Source organism: Tursiops truncatus, chromosome 20 (genome assembly GCF_011762595.2).
Source record: "Tursiops truncatus isolate mTurTru1 chromosome 20, mTurTru1.mat.Y, whole genome shotgun sequence".
NCBI lineage: Eukaryota > Metazoa > Chordata > Mammalia > Artiodactyla > Delphinidae > Tursiops > Tursiops truncatus.
In genome coordinates, this window is record NC_047053.1 from 21,648,302 (window position 1) to 21,663,169 (window position 14,868).

General features: G+C 38.6%; 1 protein-coding gene across 1 annotated transcript in view; it reads right to left on the reverse strand.

Moving 5' to 3' along the window:
* The window catches only part of CA10 (carbonic anhydrase 10), a 620,855-nt gene that overhangs the window by 103,654 nt on the left and 502,333 nt on the right, over positions 1 to 14,868 (reverse strand). The window contains exon 5 of the mRNA XM_019945517.3: positions 8,336 to 8,521. Coding sequence (XP_019801076.1) covers positions 8,336 to 8,521 — 186 coding nt within the window. The remainder of the gene's footprint in view (positions 1 to 8,335; positions 8,522 to 14,868) is intronic.

The window sequence follows — 14,868 nt, forward strand, 5'->3', positions numbered from 1 at the left end:
TTAGACGGACACCAAGGGGGGAGATAAAAATCAAGTAAAGGAAGATGGTGGCTGTTATAATGCCACCCTGGCAGGACCAGATCAGAGTTACGATACAGGTTGGGATGGAATCAATGGGATAATGAGCTGATCTCAACAATTTGTCTTCAAATGCAATGACTTCTCTCTTAGGCAGCCCCAAAGTGTTCATCTAAAATGGTAATCCAGGAAGCTGCTGACTGGACTGAGCTGTCCTTTTCCAGAAGAAATTATAAAAATGTCCAAAGGGAAAAGTGCCTATCCTTAGATCAGAGTCATCATCTGTTTGCTGCTATCATCATAATCTGCTCTACTACTAGGCTTCTGACCTCTGTTTGCTTTACTTCTTACAGGTCAGTTTGTTCACTCTGAGTGGGACTGGTTCCTGGATTCCAGAGCTTTGGCTTCTAGTATTGGCAAAGACAAGTTCCCTGATCTGATCCTGGGAGTAATTCCAGGGTTGAAACGAGGAATCTAAATGAATTTTTCTAGCACACCAGTTATCAATTGTTCCATTACTCCTCCCAGGTACACTGAAAATTCACTTACCTTATGTTTGTAAATAATTTGACATTAACACTTAGAACTTCTGTTAATAATGCCATCGACTTTATTAGGTTTGTCATTATGACAACAGAATTTAGTTTATGATATACTGGGCATAATTTAGACTCTGAAAGCTACAGTCTTTTAAATGATATTCATTTACTCATTCAATCTACTAAGTGACTATCACATGTATGTTATATTAAAAAGCACAACCTACTCTGTAGCTGCAGGGAGTTAACAGTCTGTTTGGGAAGATGGGATCTTCCACTAGATTGAAGGCTCCTTAAAGGCGGGCCCTGCAGCCTACAGGTCTTTGAATTTCCCCACTGGACTAGGGCCCAGAGTAGGTGAACAATGATTATTGTGGGGTTTATGGATAAACATTAGCCTATGGTAAGCAATGTTATGTATCAGAAGACCTGAATTAAATTCAGCCTCAATCACTTATTGTCAGGATGGTCTTGGGCCTTAGTTTTCCCAGGTATAAAGGGGATAATACTAAGGGTAACCTCACTGAGCTGGTGTTTAGTGATTAAATCAGAGAATTTATGTCAATGTGCTTTGGAATTCATTCAAAGTAAAAGCCAAAGTCCATACAAAATCCATGCAAAGGGGTAATGATCTGCAGCAGCTCCCGGCCCTACTCTTCTCTCTCTGACCTCTCACACTTGATCACTTACAGGTGAGCTCCTGGCCTTCCTAGAACACTCAAGCTTTCTCCCACTTCAAAGCTATGGAATTGGTTGTTGCCCATGCCTAGAATGTCCTTTCCCTAGACATCCCTATGGCAAACTCACAAATGTCATGCTCTCAATAAGGTCTACACTGACCACCATATTTACACTTGTAACTCACTACCTCCACTCCTCATCCTCTGATCCCCCTTACTCTGATCTATTTCTTTTCCCAGAGCATTTATCATACTCTAACTTACCATAGAAATTTACTCATTTATTATGTTATTTATTATTTGTCTACCCCCACTAGACTTAATTACCTTACAGGTAGGATTTTTACCAATTTAATTCACTGTAGCACATGGTAGGCTCTCAATTAATATTTGTTAACTAAATGAATGAATGAAAGAAAATCACAAAGCATGTAAACAGTGACTGGGTATTAGCAGTGAAATTCCGTAGCCACCTATGGGTGTGACTGAATAAGTTCTGGATTGCACTGCACAGTAATTGATTCGAGTCCGTGCCTTGTCCCTCCAATGGAAATAAACTTCCTCCAAGGTGACACTTAATTGTTCAATCCCTTTCTGTTCTTTACCACATTTAGAATAGGGTTAGGTGAGTACCTCGCCTCAAAGCATACCTCTTTCTCAGAGAAAGCCCAGAACTTCTCTTAGTGGTTACTGTGAACTAAATCACTCTTTCTTTCTTCCAGTTTCTAATGGAATTTGATGCTTTGGACAACCTTTATTAAAACACTTCAATTTAAATGAGGCTATATATATAATAATCCCCATATAGTCAATGAATGCAACACACCCAAAATTCCAGGGAAAAAAGCCTATAAAGTTCCAATTACTAAAACACCAATAGTAGAGTAAGTTATTTATTCAGTGATTGATTGATTAATTCCACAAACATCAATTAAGAAGCACCTACTGTATGTTAGGCACTGTGCTAGTTGCATGATGTAGAAAGATGAATAGCAAAAAGTCTCTGTCATTGAGGGGATTACCAAGATTATTTATTCCTTAGTTCAGCAAACATTTATTGACTCTGCTGTCATGTGCCAATGTACAAGGTTCTGGGAATACAGTAATGATCAAGATAAAATTCCTATCAACAAGAAATGTGGTTCCAGAAGTGAGAGTAAACAGTTATAAATCTATAGCAATGGGTAATTTAATCGATTGGGGTCAGCAAAATTTTTCTCTAAAAGGCCAGGTAGTAAATATTTTGGCTTTTGCAAGCCACATGTGGTCTCTGTTGCATATTCTTCTCTTTAAAAAACAATCCTTTAAAAATGTAAACCATCCTTAGCTCCTTGGCTGAATTTGGCCTACAGTCTACAGTTTGTGGACTCCTGTAGTAGATGAATATACAGGATTCTCTGGAAGTCAAAAGGAGGCAGCAACACTTGACTGGCTGGGAGGAGGGAAGGGGACTTGGAAAGAAAAACCAAGTGGGCTGTGCTGGATATAGGGGGAGGAAGGTGGAGCTAGTAATCAGGGTAGAGGGAACAGCATTCCCATGGCACTCAAGTAGCTCTTCTATGTGTATTAGTCATGTATCTGTTATTTTTGAATATCCCAATTCTCATTCCCCCTCAAATCCCCAATTGTGCCAACGGAGCATCTCTACCAGGAGGTCCCAGCCTCCTGCACGGTGCTAATTAGATTTCCGGAGTACCTCCCCGCAAAACTATTCAGTGCCTCATGGGGCCCTGGTTCTCAGTCATGTGTTCCTCAGCACTTTCATACCCTTGCACACTTCAGGACAATTTGGTGTTAGTTGCTTATTCCTACAAATTTGTGTTACTTTGGTGAAACCAGTTTCTCAGAGATGCAAATAACTGATTCCTTGAAAAGGACAAGGCCTGCAGTTTCTGTTGTTTAGTCTCAGTTGTTTGCGCTGAGATAACTGTTTTCTCTTCTGATTCAGAGCCACTAAAAATACATATATTCTACATGGGACTTTTATTTCCCCTTTTAATTAAACAAATATTATCTACATAGCAACAGCTATGGACTTTTTCCTCCCTCAAATGTGTTTAAACAGAATCAAGATTCAAGAGGCTGAGACTTGAGAAGTTGATGCATTTCTACCCAACCTTCATAGGGAGCAGCAACTGTGTCAGGTCACACAGCTATTCATCCATCCTCTCCTTTATACAATCCAGAGAGAGTTATTTCATAGTTCCCTTTCCAGAACAATCCTCAAGTATAACCCATATTATGTTGTGTTATAAACATATGTAAACCTCAATAGACTGTATGCTTCTCTGGGCAGGAGCTGGGTTTTGAGCTCAGCACACAGCAGAAGCACACTAGCCATGTGAAGAGTGGGTAAAATAAACAGGAGAATCTGGCCACAGGTATTCCATGAAGTAGCTGGTGCAATTCTCAGTGTACCCCCTTAACCCTTTGAAGTGAAGAACTTCAGGAAGGTTTTCAAAATGAATACTTCCAATTTCCCCAAATAAGAAAGATTCTTCTTATCTAGACTCACTACTGCAACTTAATCCATGGGCATGATTCTTTTCAAATATTATCTTTTTCCTGGTTAATATATTTTTTTCTTTTCATTAATACCCTACTTTGTATTGGACATTAATCTAACCATTCAGACACGATTAGCAAGCTAAATGTCTTACTTATTAAAAACGGTTAATTTTCCCATCTTAAAAAAATCGAGATGTTTGAATCTCTGAATATGCTCATTTATCACCAATCCCTGACAATGCATCCAGGAGTTCTTGTGTAGGACATGAATAATTTTTATAAAAACACAGTTGCTGACTGTGTGGTACATCCACACAGCTTTATAAAACAAAGCAAATAATGACCATCAATTACAATAACCTCACTAGACAAGACTGCAATTAATCTACAGCTCTTCAGATAACGACCGCTGCACTGCATCAAGGAAAATGCCTAGCATTAACTGGCTTATCGTGATCAGCAGTGATAGATGGGGCAGATGGCAATGTGATTATTCATTGTCAACACAATAAACAAATGCTTTGCAGCCGAAGTGTTTACCTAGGTCCTCTCAGAGGATAGCTCAAAATAGAGAACAAAGGCAGCTCTGAAAATAGCTCAAAATAAAAATAAACAGTTAATCTATGGATGAAATATACTTACTTAACTGGGGCTAACCCTTAGTAGAATCTATCTGGAAAATATTTTCCCGAAGGAGATCATGGGTTTAGTAGAGTTTTGGCATTAGAAGGTACAATAGAGCCCATAGCTCACTTGCTTGTTAGGATGAGTCACTTTTATGAAGTCCTCAAATTCCATTCCATGCTTAATAATTCCCGTGATGAGAATTCATTGTTTTCAGAGGCAGACTCATTCCATAGATAGATAACTCTCATTGTTAGAACATATATTTAGCTGACTGCCATCTCTCTGGAATTTTGGACAATTGACCCTAGGTTTTCCTCTCATCCCACATAGAAGATATTAAACTCTTCTTGCTCACTAAAGCCCTTTATTTATTTTTATTAATTAATTATTTTAAAACATCTTTATTGGAGTATAATTGCTTTTCAATGTTGCATTAGTTTCTGCTGTATAATAAAGTGAATCAGCTATATGTATACATATAGCCCCATATCCTCTCCCTCTTGCCTCTCCCTCCCACCTTCCCTATCCCACCCCTCTGGGTGGTCACAGAGCATCACCGAGTTGATCTCCCAGGGCTAAATGCAAGCATACCTTGTTTTGTTGCACTTTATTGTACTGTGCAGATACTGTGTTCTTTACAAATTAAAGTTTTGCAGCCACCCTGCATTGAGCAAGTCTCTTAGTGCCATTTTTCCAATAGCATTTGCTTGCTTGTGTCTCTGTGTCATATTTTGGTAATTCTTGCAATATTTCAAAGTTTTCATTATTATTACATTTGTAAAGGTAGTCTGTGATCAGTTCTTTGATGTTACTACTGTGACTCACTGAAGACTCAGATGATGGTTAGCATTTTTTAGGAATAAAGTATTTTTAAATTAAGGTATGCACAATGCTTTTTTAGATATAGTGCTATTGCATACTTACTGTAGTATAGTATAAACATAACTTTGATATGCACTGAATTCACGTGACTTGCTTTATTGTGATATTCGTTTTATTGCAGTGGCCTGGAACCTGCAATATCTTTGAGGTATCTCAAAAATCAATGCCCATCCAACTCTTTCCACATGACATGTTTTGGTGCTTTCAACATTCTGGATTTTTGCACCTAAACCCACACCAGTTTTTAGACCACTCATACTCAGGGGCTCAGAAAGAAATGTGATATATCTGATGTGGTGTACTCAGAGCAAAGTGTAACTATTTGTGCTGAGGCTGAATGTCAATTTTTCCTTGGAGCAGGGGATGTGTGCGTGGCTGCTCTGCTTGGGAAGCTGTTCTCCAAACACCATTAGTCTAGATAGCACCCCAGCTCTGCCATGTCCAGGGGGCAATTACTTCGGGTGCGCCTTTTAAAATTTTGTGCAGGATGGCTTTGTTGATTAAGTCCTCCTTCTTTAGAAAACTGGGATAATTCAGGCAGAACCTGAGCTGAAATTGACACAGTGGTCACTAACCAAATTCTCTCGCAAAAATTTTTACAAATGCACATTCCTGGACCACTTCTCTGCAGACTAATTCAGCTGCTTCCGGAGGATTCAAATGTAAATATTTTGGCAATTTTCCCCAGTTAATTCTAATTCGCAACTCTGTTTAAATGCTTTTCTCATTGAGAACACTTAATAAGGTACTACTGAGGGAGTGCTTCACAAACCTAATATTCATACTCTCCTGGGAGCTTTAAAAATGCAGGTTCTTTGGAGCAGCTGATACCTGTGGTCCGGGGTAGGTCTAGGAAAATTAATACATCAAGATCAAATTGTTATATGTTTCCCTTAAGGGTTTTGGAAGCCCTCATTTACTCCAAAATTGTAGTTTATATACAAGTTACAAAGCACCCTTATTATATATTGAAGAAACAAGCAACTTTAGGAAATTCTACAAGGTAAAGGTTTTAGCCTGGTAACCATCTATATTTTTTCACTCATTCATTTAATAAATTCATTCATAAATTCATTTTTATTCTGAGACAATATTGTGATAGGCACTGGAATTTAATAGTTCAGTAGGGGAGAAAAACAAAGAAATGACAGCAAATAAACGTCAGTCAACAAAGAAAATGAATACAAATCTTAAAATAACGTATTTAAAAAGGAAGAGTTTATCTAATTTTAAATAGTCTCTAATTCAGACTGGCAGTCCCCCAGTCATTCTCAGTTCATGAGTTTTTGCCCGGCTTTCATCATATTCCCTGGTACATGTTAGTTCAGGATCTGTAACTCTTCAGAATTTCCCATTACATTCTCATGTCCCTTTGCCAGACATCCCTAATCATCCCTAGCTTTTTTTCCCTACAGATTCAGGAAGGAGACTCATATGCCTGCTCAACCCGGTCCTCTATGCAGCCATTACTAATAGACCACAGATGAAATCCACGTGCAGCTTCCCCCATTCACAGTGCCTTGACACACCTTGGCGACTTTGCTGTTCCTCATTTCCAGCTTTATCTTTGTTGTCTATCAACTATTGAGTACTTCTAGTGATCTTTACATCTTTAATCCCACTTAATTTCAAAACAACCTGGAGAGGTATATAAACTCAGCCTTAGAAGGATCAAGTAACCAGCTCAAGGTCACACAGTTACTGTGTATCACAGCAGGAGGTACAAACTCAGGTTCTTTGATGCCAAAGCTGATGTTCTGAAACTTGTTCTGCATTGCTTCTCTTCTCAGCCCAGTTCAAAGGGCACCTCCTCTGTGAAACTTCTCCTGCATGCTTCAAGAAAAATTTGTCACTTCTTCCTTAGAGTTGGCCAAGGCCTTTGTACACCTCCATTACAGCATGACATTATACTTTAATGATTTGAATATAGTATTCTTTGAGCTCCTCTGTTGTAAGAACTATGTCTTTATATATATATATATATATATATATATATGTGTGTGTGTGTGTGTGTGTGTATATATATATATATACATATATATATATATATATATATATATATGTATATATATATATATATCCGTATCCCTGGTAACTAGCACAGTGCCTAGGTAGGTTCTCAGTTGATGCATTTTGAATGATCATTAAAATCTGGCCACTGGACTCATTCAGCTGTGGATCTCTTTCTCAGTGTGTGGCCTTACTATATTAAAAACAATGCCACGTTTAAACATGATCTTGATTAAAAATGTTAAAAAGACCAAGCCAATAGTGAAATACATACTTCTGTTATTTGAAGACCTTCTTGACATCAGTTATTGAGGACTCTTAAACAGAAACCTGGTTACAAGATATTTAGCATATAAGGACACCTGACCTTTAGTTGATAACCACCCTCAAGTATAAGGGAGGTAAAAGAGGTCAAATTAACTACACCCTGCTTATCAAGTGTCATATGTCATAGCACACATGATATTTGTTTAAATTGTGGCTCTTGTCCTATAACTGAAGGTGTGGTTTGGCTCACTGATGTGGCCTGAGTTCTGTCTGGGCTGATGATAGACACAGTGACACTCACCATTAATGGCGGCACATTCTGCAGAAACTCAGACTATTTAGTTCCCTGACATTTATTTCGCTATACGTAATAGTTTTGTGCAAATAAGACCCATTCTGCCAGAAAGGAGAATTATGGAATCTATGCAAACATATGTGACATATAGGGGGCTGATTGCATAGATTGCATAGATAGGTGTAAATGAAGATGTACATGTAAGGTGAGGGTTTAGGGTTGAAATAATGATCTGGCGATATCTTAGGGCATTAGTCACAAGAGAGCTGTCTCTCAATGTCTCAGGAGGAAATATCAAGTTTCACTGTGGTCTTCCCTGGAAAACACTGGAAGCTCATTATAAACTTCTATGTCAACTTGCAAAAGACAGATGGAGAAAGGAGGCACAGACCTTCTTATTTCATAGATACAAGAGCAGTCTTTCCATCTGTCATCACACCTTGGATATAAATAAGCACCAAATCTTATTAATTGGCACTTACCCGTAGTACTTCAATAACCTCACATACCTCCCCAGAGAAGGCTTGTCCGTTGAGGAGGTGCTCTGACCCTTGGCTATCCTCACTACCAAAGTGTAGCCGGACCTCCTCCAGCCGGTGGCTGTATGTCATGGGCCCTCCTGATACGTTGACCAAGTGCTCCTTGTCCAGGCGCAGGGACACATGTCTTCCAGTGTTGTACATGGTCCCACTGACCTGCAAGGCAATGAGCAACAGGTCAAACAAGACTCTCCTCCTTCCATTTCTCACAATTTCTCACTCAACCCAGCATGGTGCTTAGACCAATGCCTTTTGCTTCCTTTTGATAGGAAGACACTAGGCTAATTCCACATGTGGAGTAGGGAGTGACAGCCTCCCCAGAGAGCACTTTTGCCCTACCTGGCATCTATGGTACTTTCTGTGAGTCATAAGCCACATTATCATTTAGGAATCTGAGGTAGGAACTCAAAGGAAACCTCATCAACTGTGACTAATATTTTGGACATTGCACTTATAAAGAATTAACTTGTCTTCTTACCATAAATATTTGGAATGTAAAGATGCTGCAAAAGTTAAAATCTCAGGTGTGAGAAATTGGAGAGAGCAGTTAGTAAGGATGAGATGCTACAAAGGCCAAAAGAGAGACAAGTAAGCTAAAATGAGTGAATAGGAACAAACCTTAGGGGGAGACTGAGGCTTAGGTTTGTAGTCTCAAGCATTCAGTATGGTGTGTCTTGGTTTAGGTCCTTCTCTAACTGCTGCAACCAGACACTGCAAAGAGTCAGAGCTCTGATACTTTCTTGCAGTTTGTGGCCTCAGTGCTAAGCTAAAGAGATTCATATAAGCTTCCCATTTCACAGACTTCCTATTCCATCTTGCTTCAGCCCCTGCCCGCTGAACCTTACTGCTTGGGGTTTCTTTCCCTCCTTTTCTCTTGAACTTGATGCTCAGCTTCATTTTGTTGATTATGACCATAGCACTTCTCAACATTTGATTCTAGAACACTGATTCCTACCTGTGAGTCTATTGTCTTAGTCTTCTGTGTTGACTTAGCTCTAGGAGCAGATTGAAAACTTAAGGGAGACTTTGAATGGGTCTGGATGGAATGCTTCTGGGCTATGGGTTGCTGAGCTACTTGGATTTTCTACCTGCTTACTCTGACTCCTTTGGGCCCAGCCCTAGGGATCCTTTAAGGCAGTGGTCCCCAAAATTTTGGCACCAGGGACAGGTTTCGTGGAAGACAATTTTTCCCACGGACTGGGGGGTGAATGTTTCAGGATGATTCAAGTGCATTACATTTATCATGCAGTTTATTTTTATTATTATTACATTGTGATATATAATGAAATAATTATACAACTAACCATAATGCAGAATCAGTGGGAGTCCTGAGCTTGTTTTCACTTACCACTCACAGATAGGGTTTTGATATGAGTCTGCAAGCAATTGATTTATTATGGTTCCTGTTCAATCAAACCTCTACTAATGACAATCTGTATTTGCAACCACTCCCCAGAGCTAGCATCACTGCCTCAGTTCTACCTCAGATCATCAGGCATTAGATTCTCATAAGGAGTGCACAACCTAGATCCCGCACACGTGCAGTTCACAGTAGGGTTTGCACTCCTATGAGAATCAAATGCAGTGCTGATCTGACAGGAGGCAGAGCTCAGGTAATGTTCAAATACCAAAATACTCCACTGACTCACTATAGCACCATCTTGCTATAAGGTGGAGCCCATGTGCTGCTGTTGGCCATGGTCTGTGCGGGGACATGACCAATGAAACAGTGAAAAACTTATGTAAGATTCTCCAGTCTCTTTCTTCCCCTGCTTCATCAATCAAGGGGCAATGTGGAAAGTTGTAAATGTGGTATAGCTACAAGATGGAGGCTGTGTCAGCCTGAGTCGCTGGCAGATTATATGCAGATTGCAAAAATGGCTAGAATTCTTCCACTCCTTGTAACTACACTACTTACAATGTGACCTTGTAGCTGTTCCCATCAAGATAGGGCCATCTGTTTCTCCACCCCTTGAATCTGTACTGGCCTTGTCACTTGCTTTGGCCAATAGCACGTAGTGGATACAACATGCTTATTCTGAGAGTAGGCCTCTAGAGGACTTGCACGTGTCCTTACTCCTTTTTGGAAACTCGAGACCACCATGCAAACAAGCCTGGGCTAGCCTGCTGGAGGATGATCCAGAGTGAGGAGAACTATCCCAGGAGAAGCCATCCTAGGCTGGCCATTCCACGACTGATCCACCAGTTGACTGTCTTAGTCTGGCCTGGGCCAGAAGAATTTCCCACAGACCATAGCTTCCCATATACTGGGGAGCTAAAAATTTGGTTGTTTTCAGTCCCTAAGCTTTGAGATAGTTTGTTATAGAGCAAAAACTAACTGATATACACTAAGTCAATCATCTTCTCTGTCATGTGACTCTGGAACTATCAACAGAAGCTCTGGACAGTCTTTGTTGAGTAGCTGAACTAGAAAGTCACTTGGGGCTCAGACAGTCAGTCTGCTAATCAGCTGGAAAGTCATACCAGAATAAGAGAAGAAAGCAGCAGATATGCCAAGAGTGACAGAGGAAACCATGCAGAGATAGAATTAGAGAGAATATCAACTTCATCTTCAGAAACCCTTTGTATCTCTTTGTTCCAGTTCCTTCATGAGGCCTGGGCTGTACTTTCTCTGATACTTTACATCTTACAAAGGGATTTATTTTTTCTTAAATTATCTATTCCTTGCAACCAAATGATCCCTATCAAAGACTCTATGTCTGTTCTCCAGTCTCAAATAAATGTATATTCAGTCAGTATGACATAATGAGAGTTTGTTTTCTTTTCTTGTCCCAATTTATGACTTTCTTTGCAGTAAAATGATAGAGATAGATTTGTGTTTGACACTGCATTCATCTTTAAGCAAAATTTATTTTTTCTAATTATTAAGATAATATACAGGTATTATACATGGGTAGGAAGACAGAGAACAGCTCAATGAAATAAAAATTAGCCAAAATTCGACAGTAAACCAATAATCACCACTAATATTTTGGTGTATAACTTTTCACACTCATAACCGTATATATCTATATTTTAATGGGATCATTTTATATGTGTGATAATAAATGCTTTTCACATAAAAGGGTATATGATTTTATATATATATATTATATATAATAATTTAATATATATAAATTTATATATTTAATATATTATACACAACACACATATAATATATTTAATATATTTGTTACATATTTATACATTAATATATATATAGTAAATATATATTATTTTTAGTCACATGAATATTTCTAGGTTATTAACTGTTCTTTTGCAATATCACTTTGAAATAGCTTCATAATATTCCACTGTAAACACATATGACTTATTATTGAATCTTTACAGCCCTTTCACTTTTTCACTATTGTTAAAAAATATTGCAATGAGATATAGAGAGCAAACTAGTGGTTACCAGTGGGGAGTGGGAAGGAGGGAGGAGCAATTTAGGCGTAGTAGAAAAAAAGGGTTAACATGGGATTATATGAAATCATCTTTGTGAAACTTTTGAAAATTGTAAAGCACTACACAATTTAAAGAATCTTTCACTCAATTAAAAAAAAATACTGCAATGAACATCCTTATGGATAAACATTTTTACTAGTGCAGATATTTCATTAGGCAAACTCTGGGTCAGACTGTGTACACATTATTACAGTGCTTATTATCTAATGCAAAATCCATTTGCTGTGGAGTGTAGATCCCACAGAGCAGGGCTGGATCTCAAATTCTCTTCAAATTGCATTAATTCAACAAGCAACATCCATGGGCCCCTATAGTATGCAAGGCTGCATAACAGGAGCTGCTTCAAATTCTTATAGGATATGTGCTCTGTTCCAATGAGCAAGTATATCAGGCTTCCTCGTACTTCTAAAAATCCTCTCAATGTGTCTGTCTAATGTTCCTAAGAAAATTGTTGCCCATTGAAGCAAGGCAGGGACCATGTCCTATGCTTGTCTGCATTTCCCCAATAATTAACACAATGGCACACAGTAGAGAGAAGAATAAAGGACTCTTGAGTCAAAAGATTCCCAGTCTGCCTCTTGGTGACCTTGAATAGTTCAGTTAATTACTTGAAGCCTCAGTTTTCTTAACTGTAAAATAGAGATAAGACAATTTCCCCTATGAAAATGAGGGATAAAAAACTATAAGGCTTATAGAGAATGAATATGAGAATGATAGAGATAAATCCCTCCTTATCAGTAATTACTTATTGATTCCACTTACATGAAGTCCTAGAGTAGTCAAAATCATAAAGATAGAAAGTAGAATGGTAGCTGCCAGCGGTGGGGTGCAGAGAGGAATGGGAGTTATTGTTTAATGGGCATAGAGTTACAGTTTTGCAAGATGAAAAAAATTCTGGAGATGGACGGTGGTTGTACTTAATACTGCTGAACTGTTTAAGTAAAAATGCTTAAGATGTGTACTTTACACACGTAAAAATTGGAAAAAAATTCCCTCATGAGTTTGCTGTGAGAATTAATAAATTTAATGGTCAAACATTTTCATTCTTTTCCTTCATTTACTTTTGAAAATGGGTGCCTAGCTGACCTTGCAGGACCTGTGTTGATCTTACCCACTTCCCATAGCCCAGTGGAATATAGTGTTGCTTTCTAAAAGTCACAATGAAGAACTTGTACCAACTTCTGCATTGTGATGATTCACTTGTCTCTCATTTTGGATTTTAAAGCTCCAGTTGTGGGAAGCATCCAAGATCATTTTGAAGGCCATGAAGCAAACATGAAACCAGGGTAATCATGAATAAACCAGTGCTTTCTAGTTCTTCCACTCCATACTTCCATACTCCTTCTACTTCCATGGCTCTATCTTCATTCATTCATCTGACTGTGTGCTAGGAGCTGAGGATAGTGTGGTGAGTAAAAACAGGCATGGTCCCTGCCCTCATGGAGCTTACAATCTCCATTATGAAGACAACAGAGTGGGAGAAGGAAGTTATGGGGAATCCATATGAAATTCTACCATTCGCGTATGTGTTCGCACAATTAGAGGCAATACACCTATTCCCCCACCCTTCCCCCAGACATTGAAATAACATTAATTTATATTAATCAAAAAAAGCTGTGTAACCAGGGTATGGTTTGTTGCACTTTAATTTTTTTTAAAAAAGGCTTGACAATATTATGTATGATATCTGATGGTACACCTGCACTGAAGTAATTAACACTGCAGCAGTGTCATTTTACCTGTAATGCTAATTACAGTGTTTCCAATGAACTACTTTGGTGTGCAGCATGTTGGAAAAAGTTGTATTATGTAGACCAGGAAACAGAACTGAATGGAGACGATGAAGCTGCAGGGGATATCCAGGTTGCCTATGGCTGCCTCACACTTGTCCTTTTTGTTTTATTTTAATTCACTACAAAATGAGATGAGAGATACGATGCCCATGTAAGTGGGAGAAGTAAGAGTGGTCTGTGAATGCTCAGTGACTTGTCTAGAATCATACGGCTAGCAGTGGTGGCAAACCAAGGTCTCCTGATTCCAAGTCTAATGATTTTTTTTTTCCCATGGAAAATAATTTTGTTCATTGGTTTTCATTTATTTTAACATCTTTATTGGAGTATAATTGTTTTACAATGGTGTGTCAGTTTCTGTTTAATAACAAAGTGAATCAGCTATACATATACATATATCCTCAAATTTCCTCCCTCTTGCTTCTCCCTCCCACCCTCCCTATCCCACCCCTCTAGGTGGTCACAAAGCACTACCGAGCTGATCTCCCTGTGCTATGCAGTTGTTTCCCATTAGCTATCTATTTTACATTTGGTAGTATATATAAGTCCATGCCACTCTCTCACTTTGTCCCAGCTTACCCATCACCCTCCCCGTGTCTTCAAGTCAATTCTCTATTTATTCCTGTCCTGCCTCTAGGTTCTTCATAACTATTTTTTTTTTTCTTTTTAAGATTCCATATATATGTGTTAGGATACAGTATTTGTTTTTCTCTTTCTGACTTACTTGACTCTGTATGACAGATTCTGGGTCTATCCACCTCACTAAAAATAACTCAATTTCATTTCTTTTTATGGCTAAGTAATATTCCATTGTATATATGTGACACATTTTCTTTATCCATTCATCTGTCGATGGACACTTAGGTTGTTTCCATGTCCTGGCTATTGTAAATAGAGCTGCAAAGAACATTTTGCTACGTGACTCTTTTTGAATTATGGTTTTCTCAGGGTATATGCCCAGTAGTGGGATTGCTGGGCCATAAGGTAGTTTTATTTTTAGTTTTTTAAGGAACCATCATACTGTTCTCCAGAGTGGCTGCATCAATTTACATTCCCACCAACAGTGCAAAAAGGTTCCCTCTTCTCCACACCCTCTGAAGCAATTATTGTTTGTAGATTTTTTGATGATGGCCATTCTGACAGGTGAGAGGTGATACCACATTGTAGTTTTCATTTGCATTTCTCAAATGATTAGTGATGTTGAGCAATCTTTCATGTGTTTGTTGGCAATCTATATATCTTCTT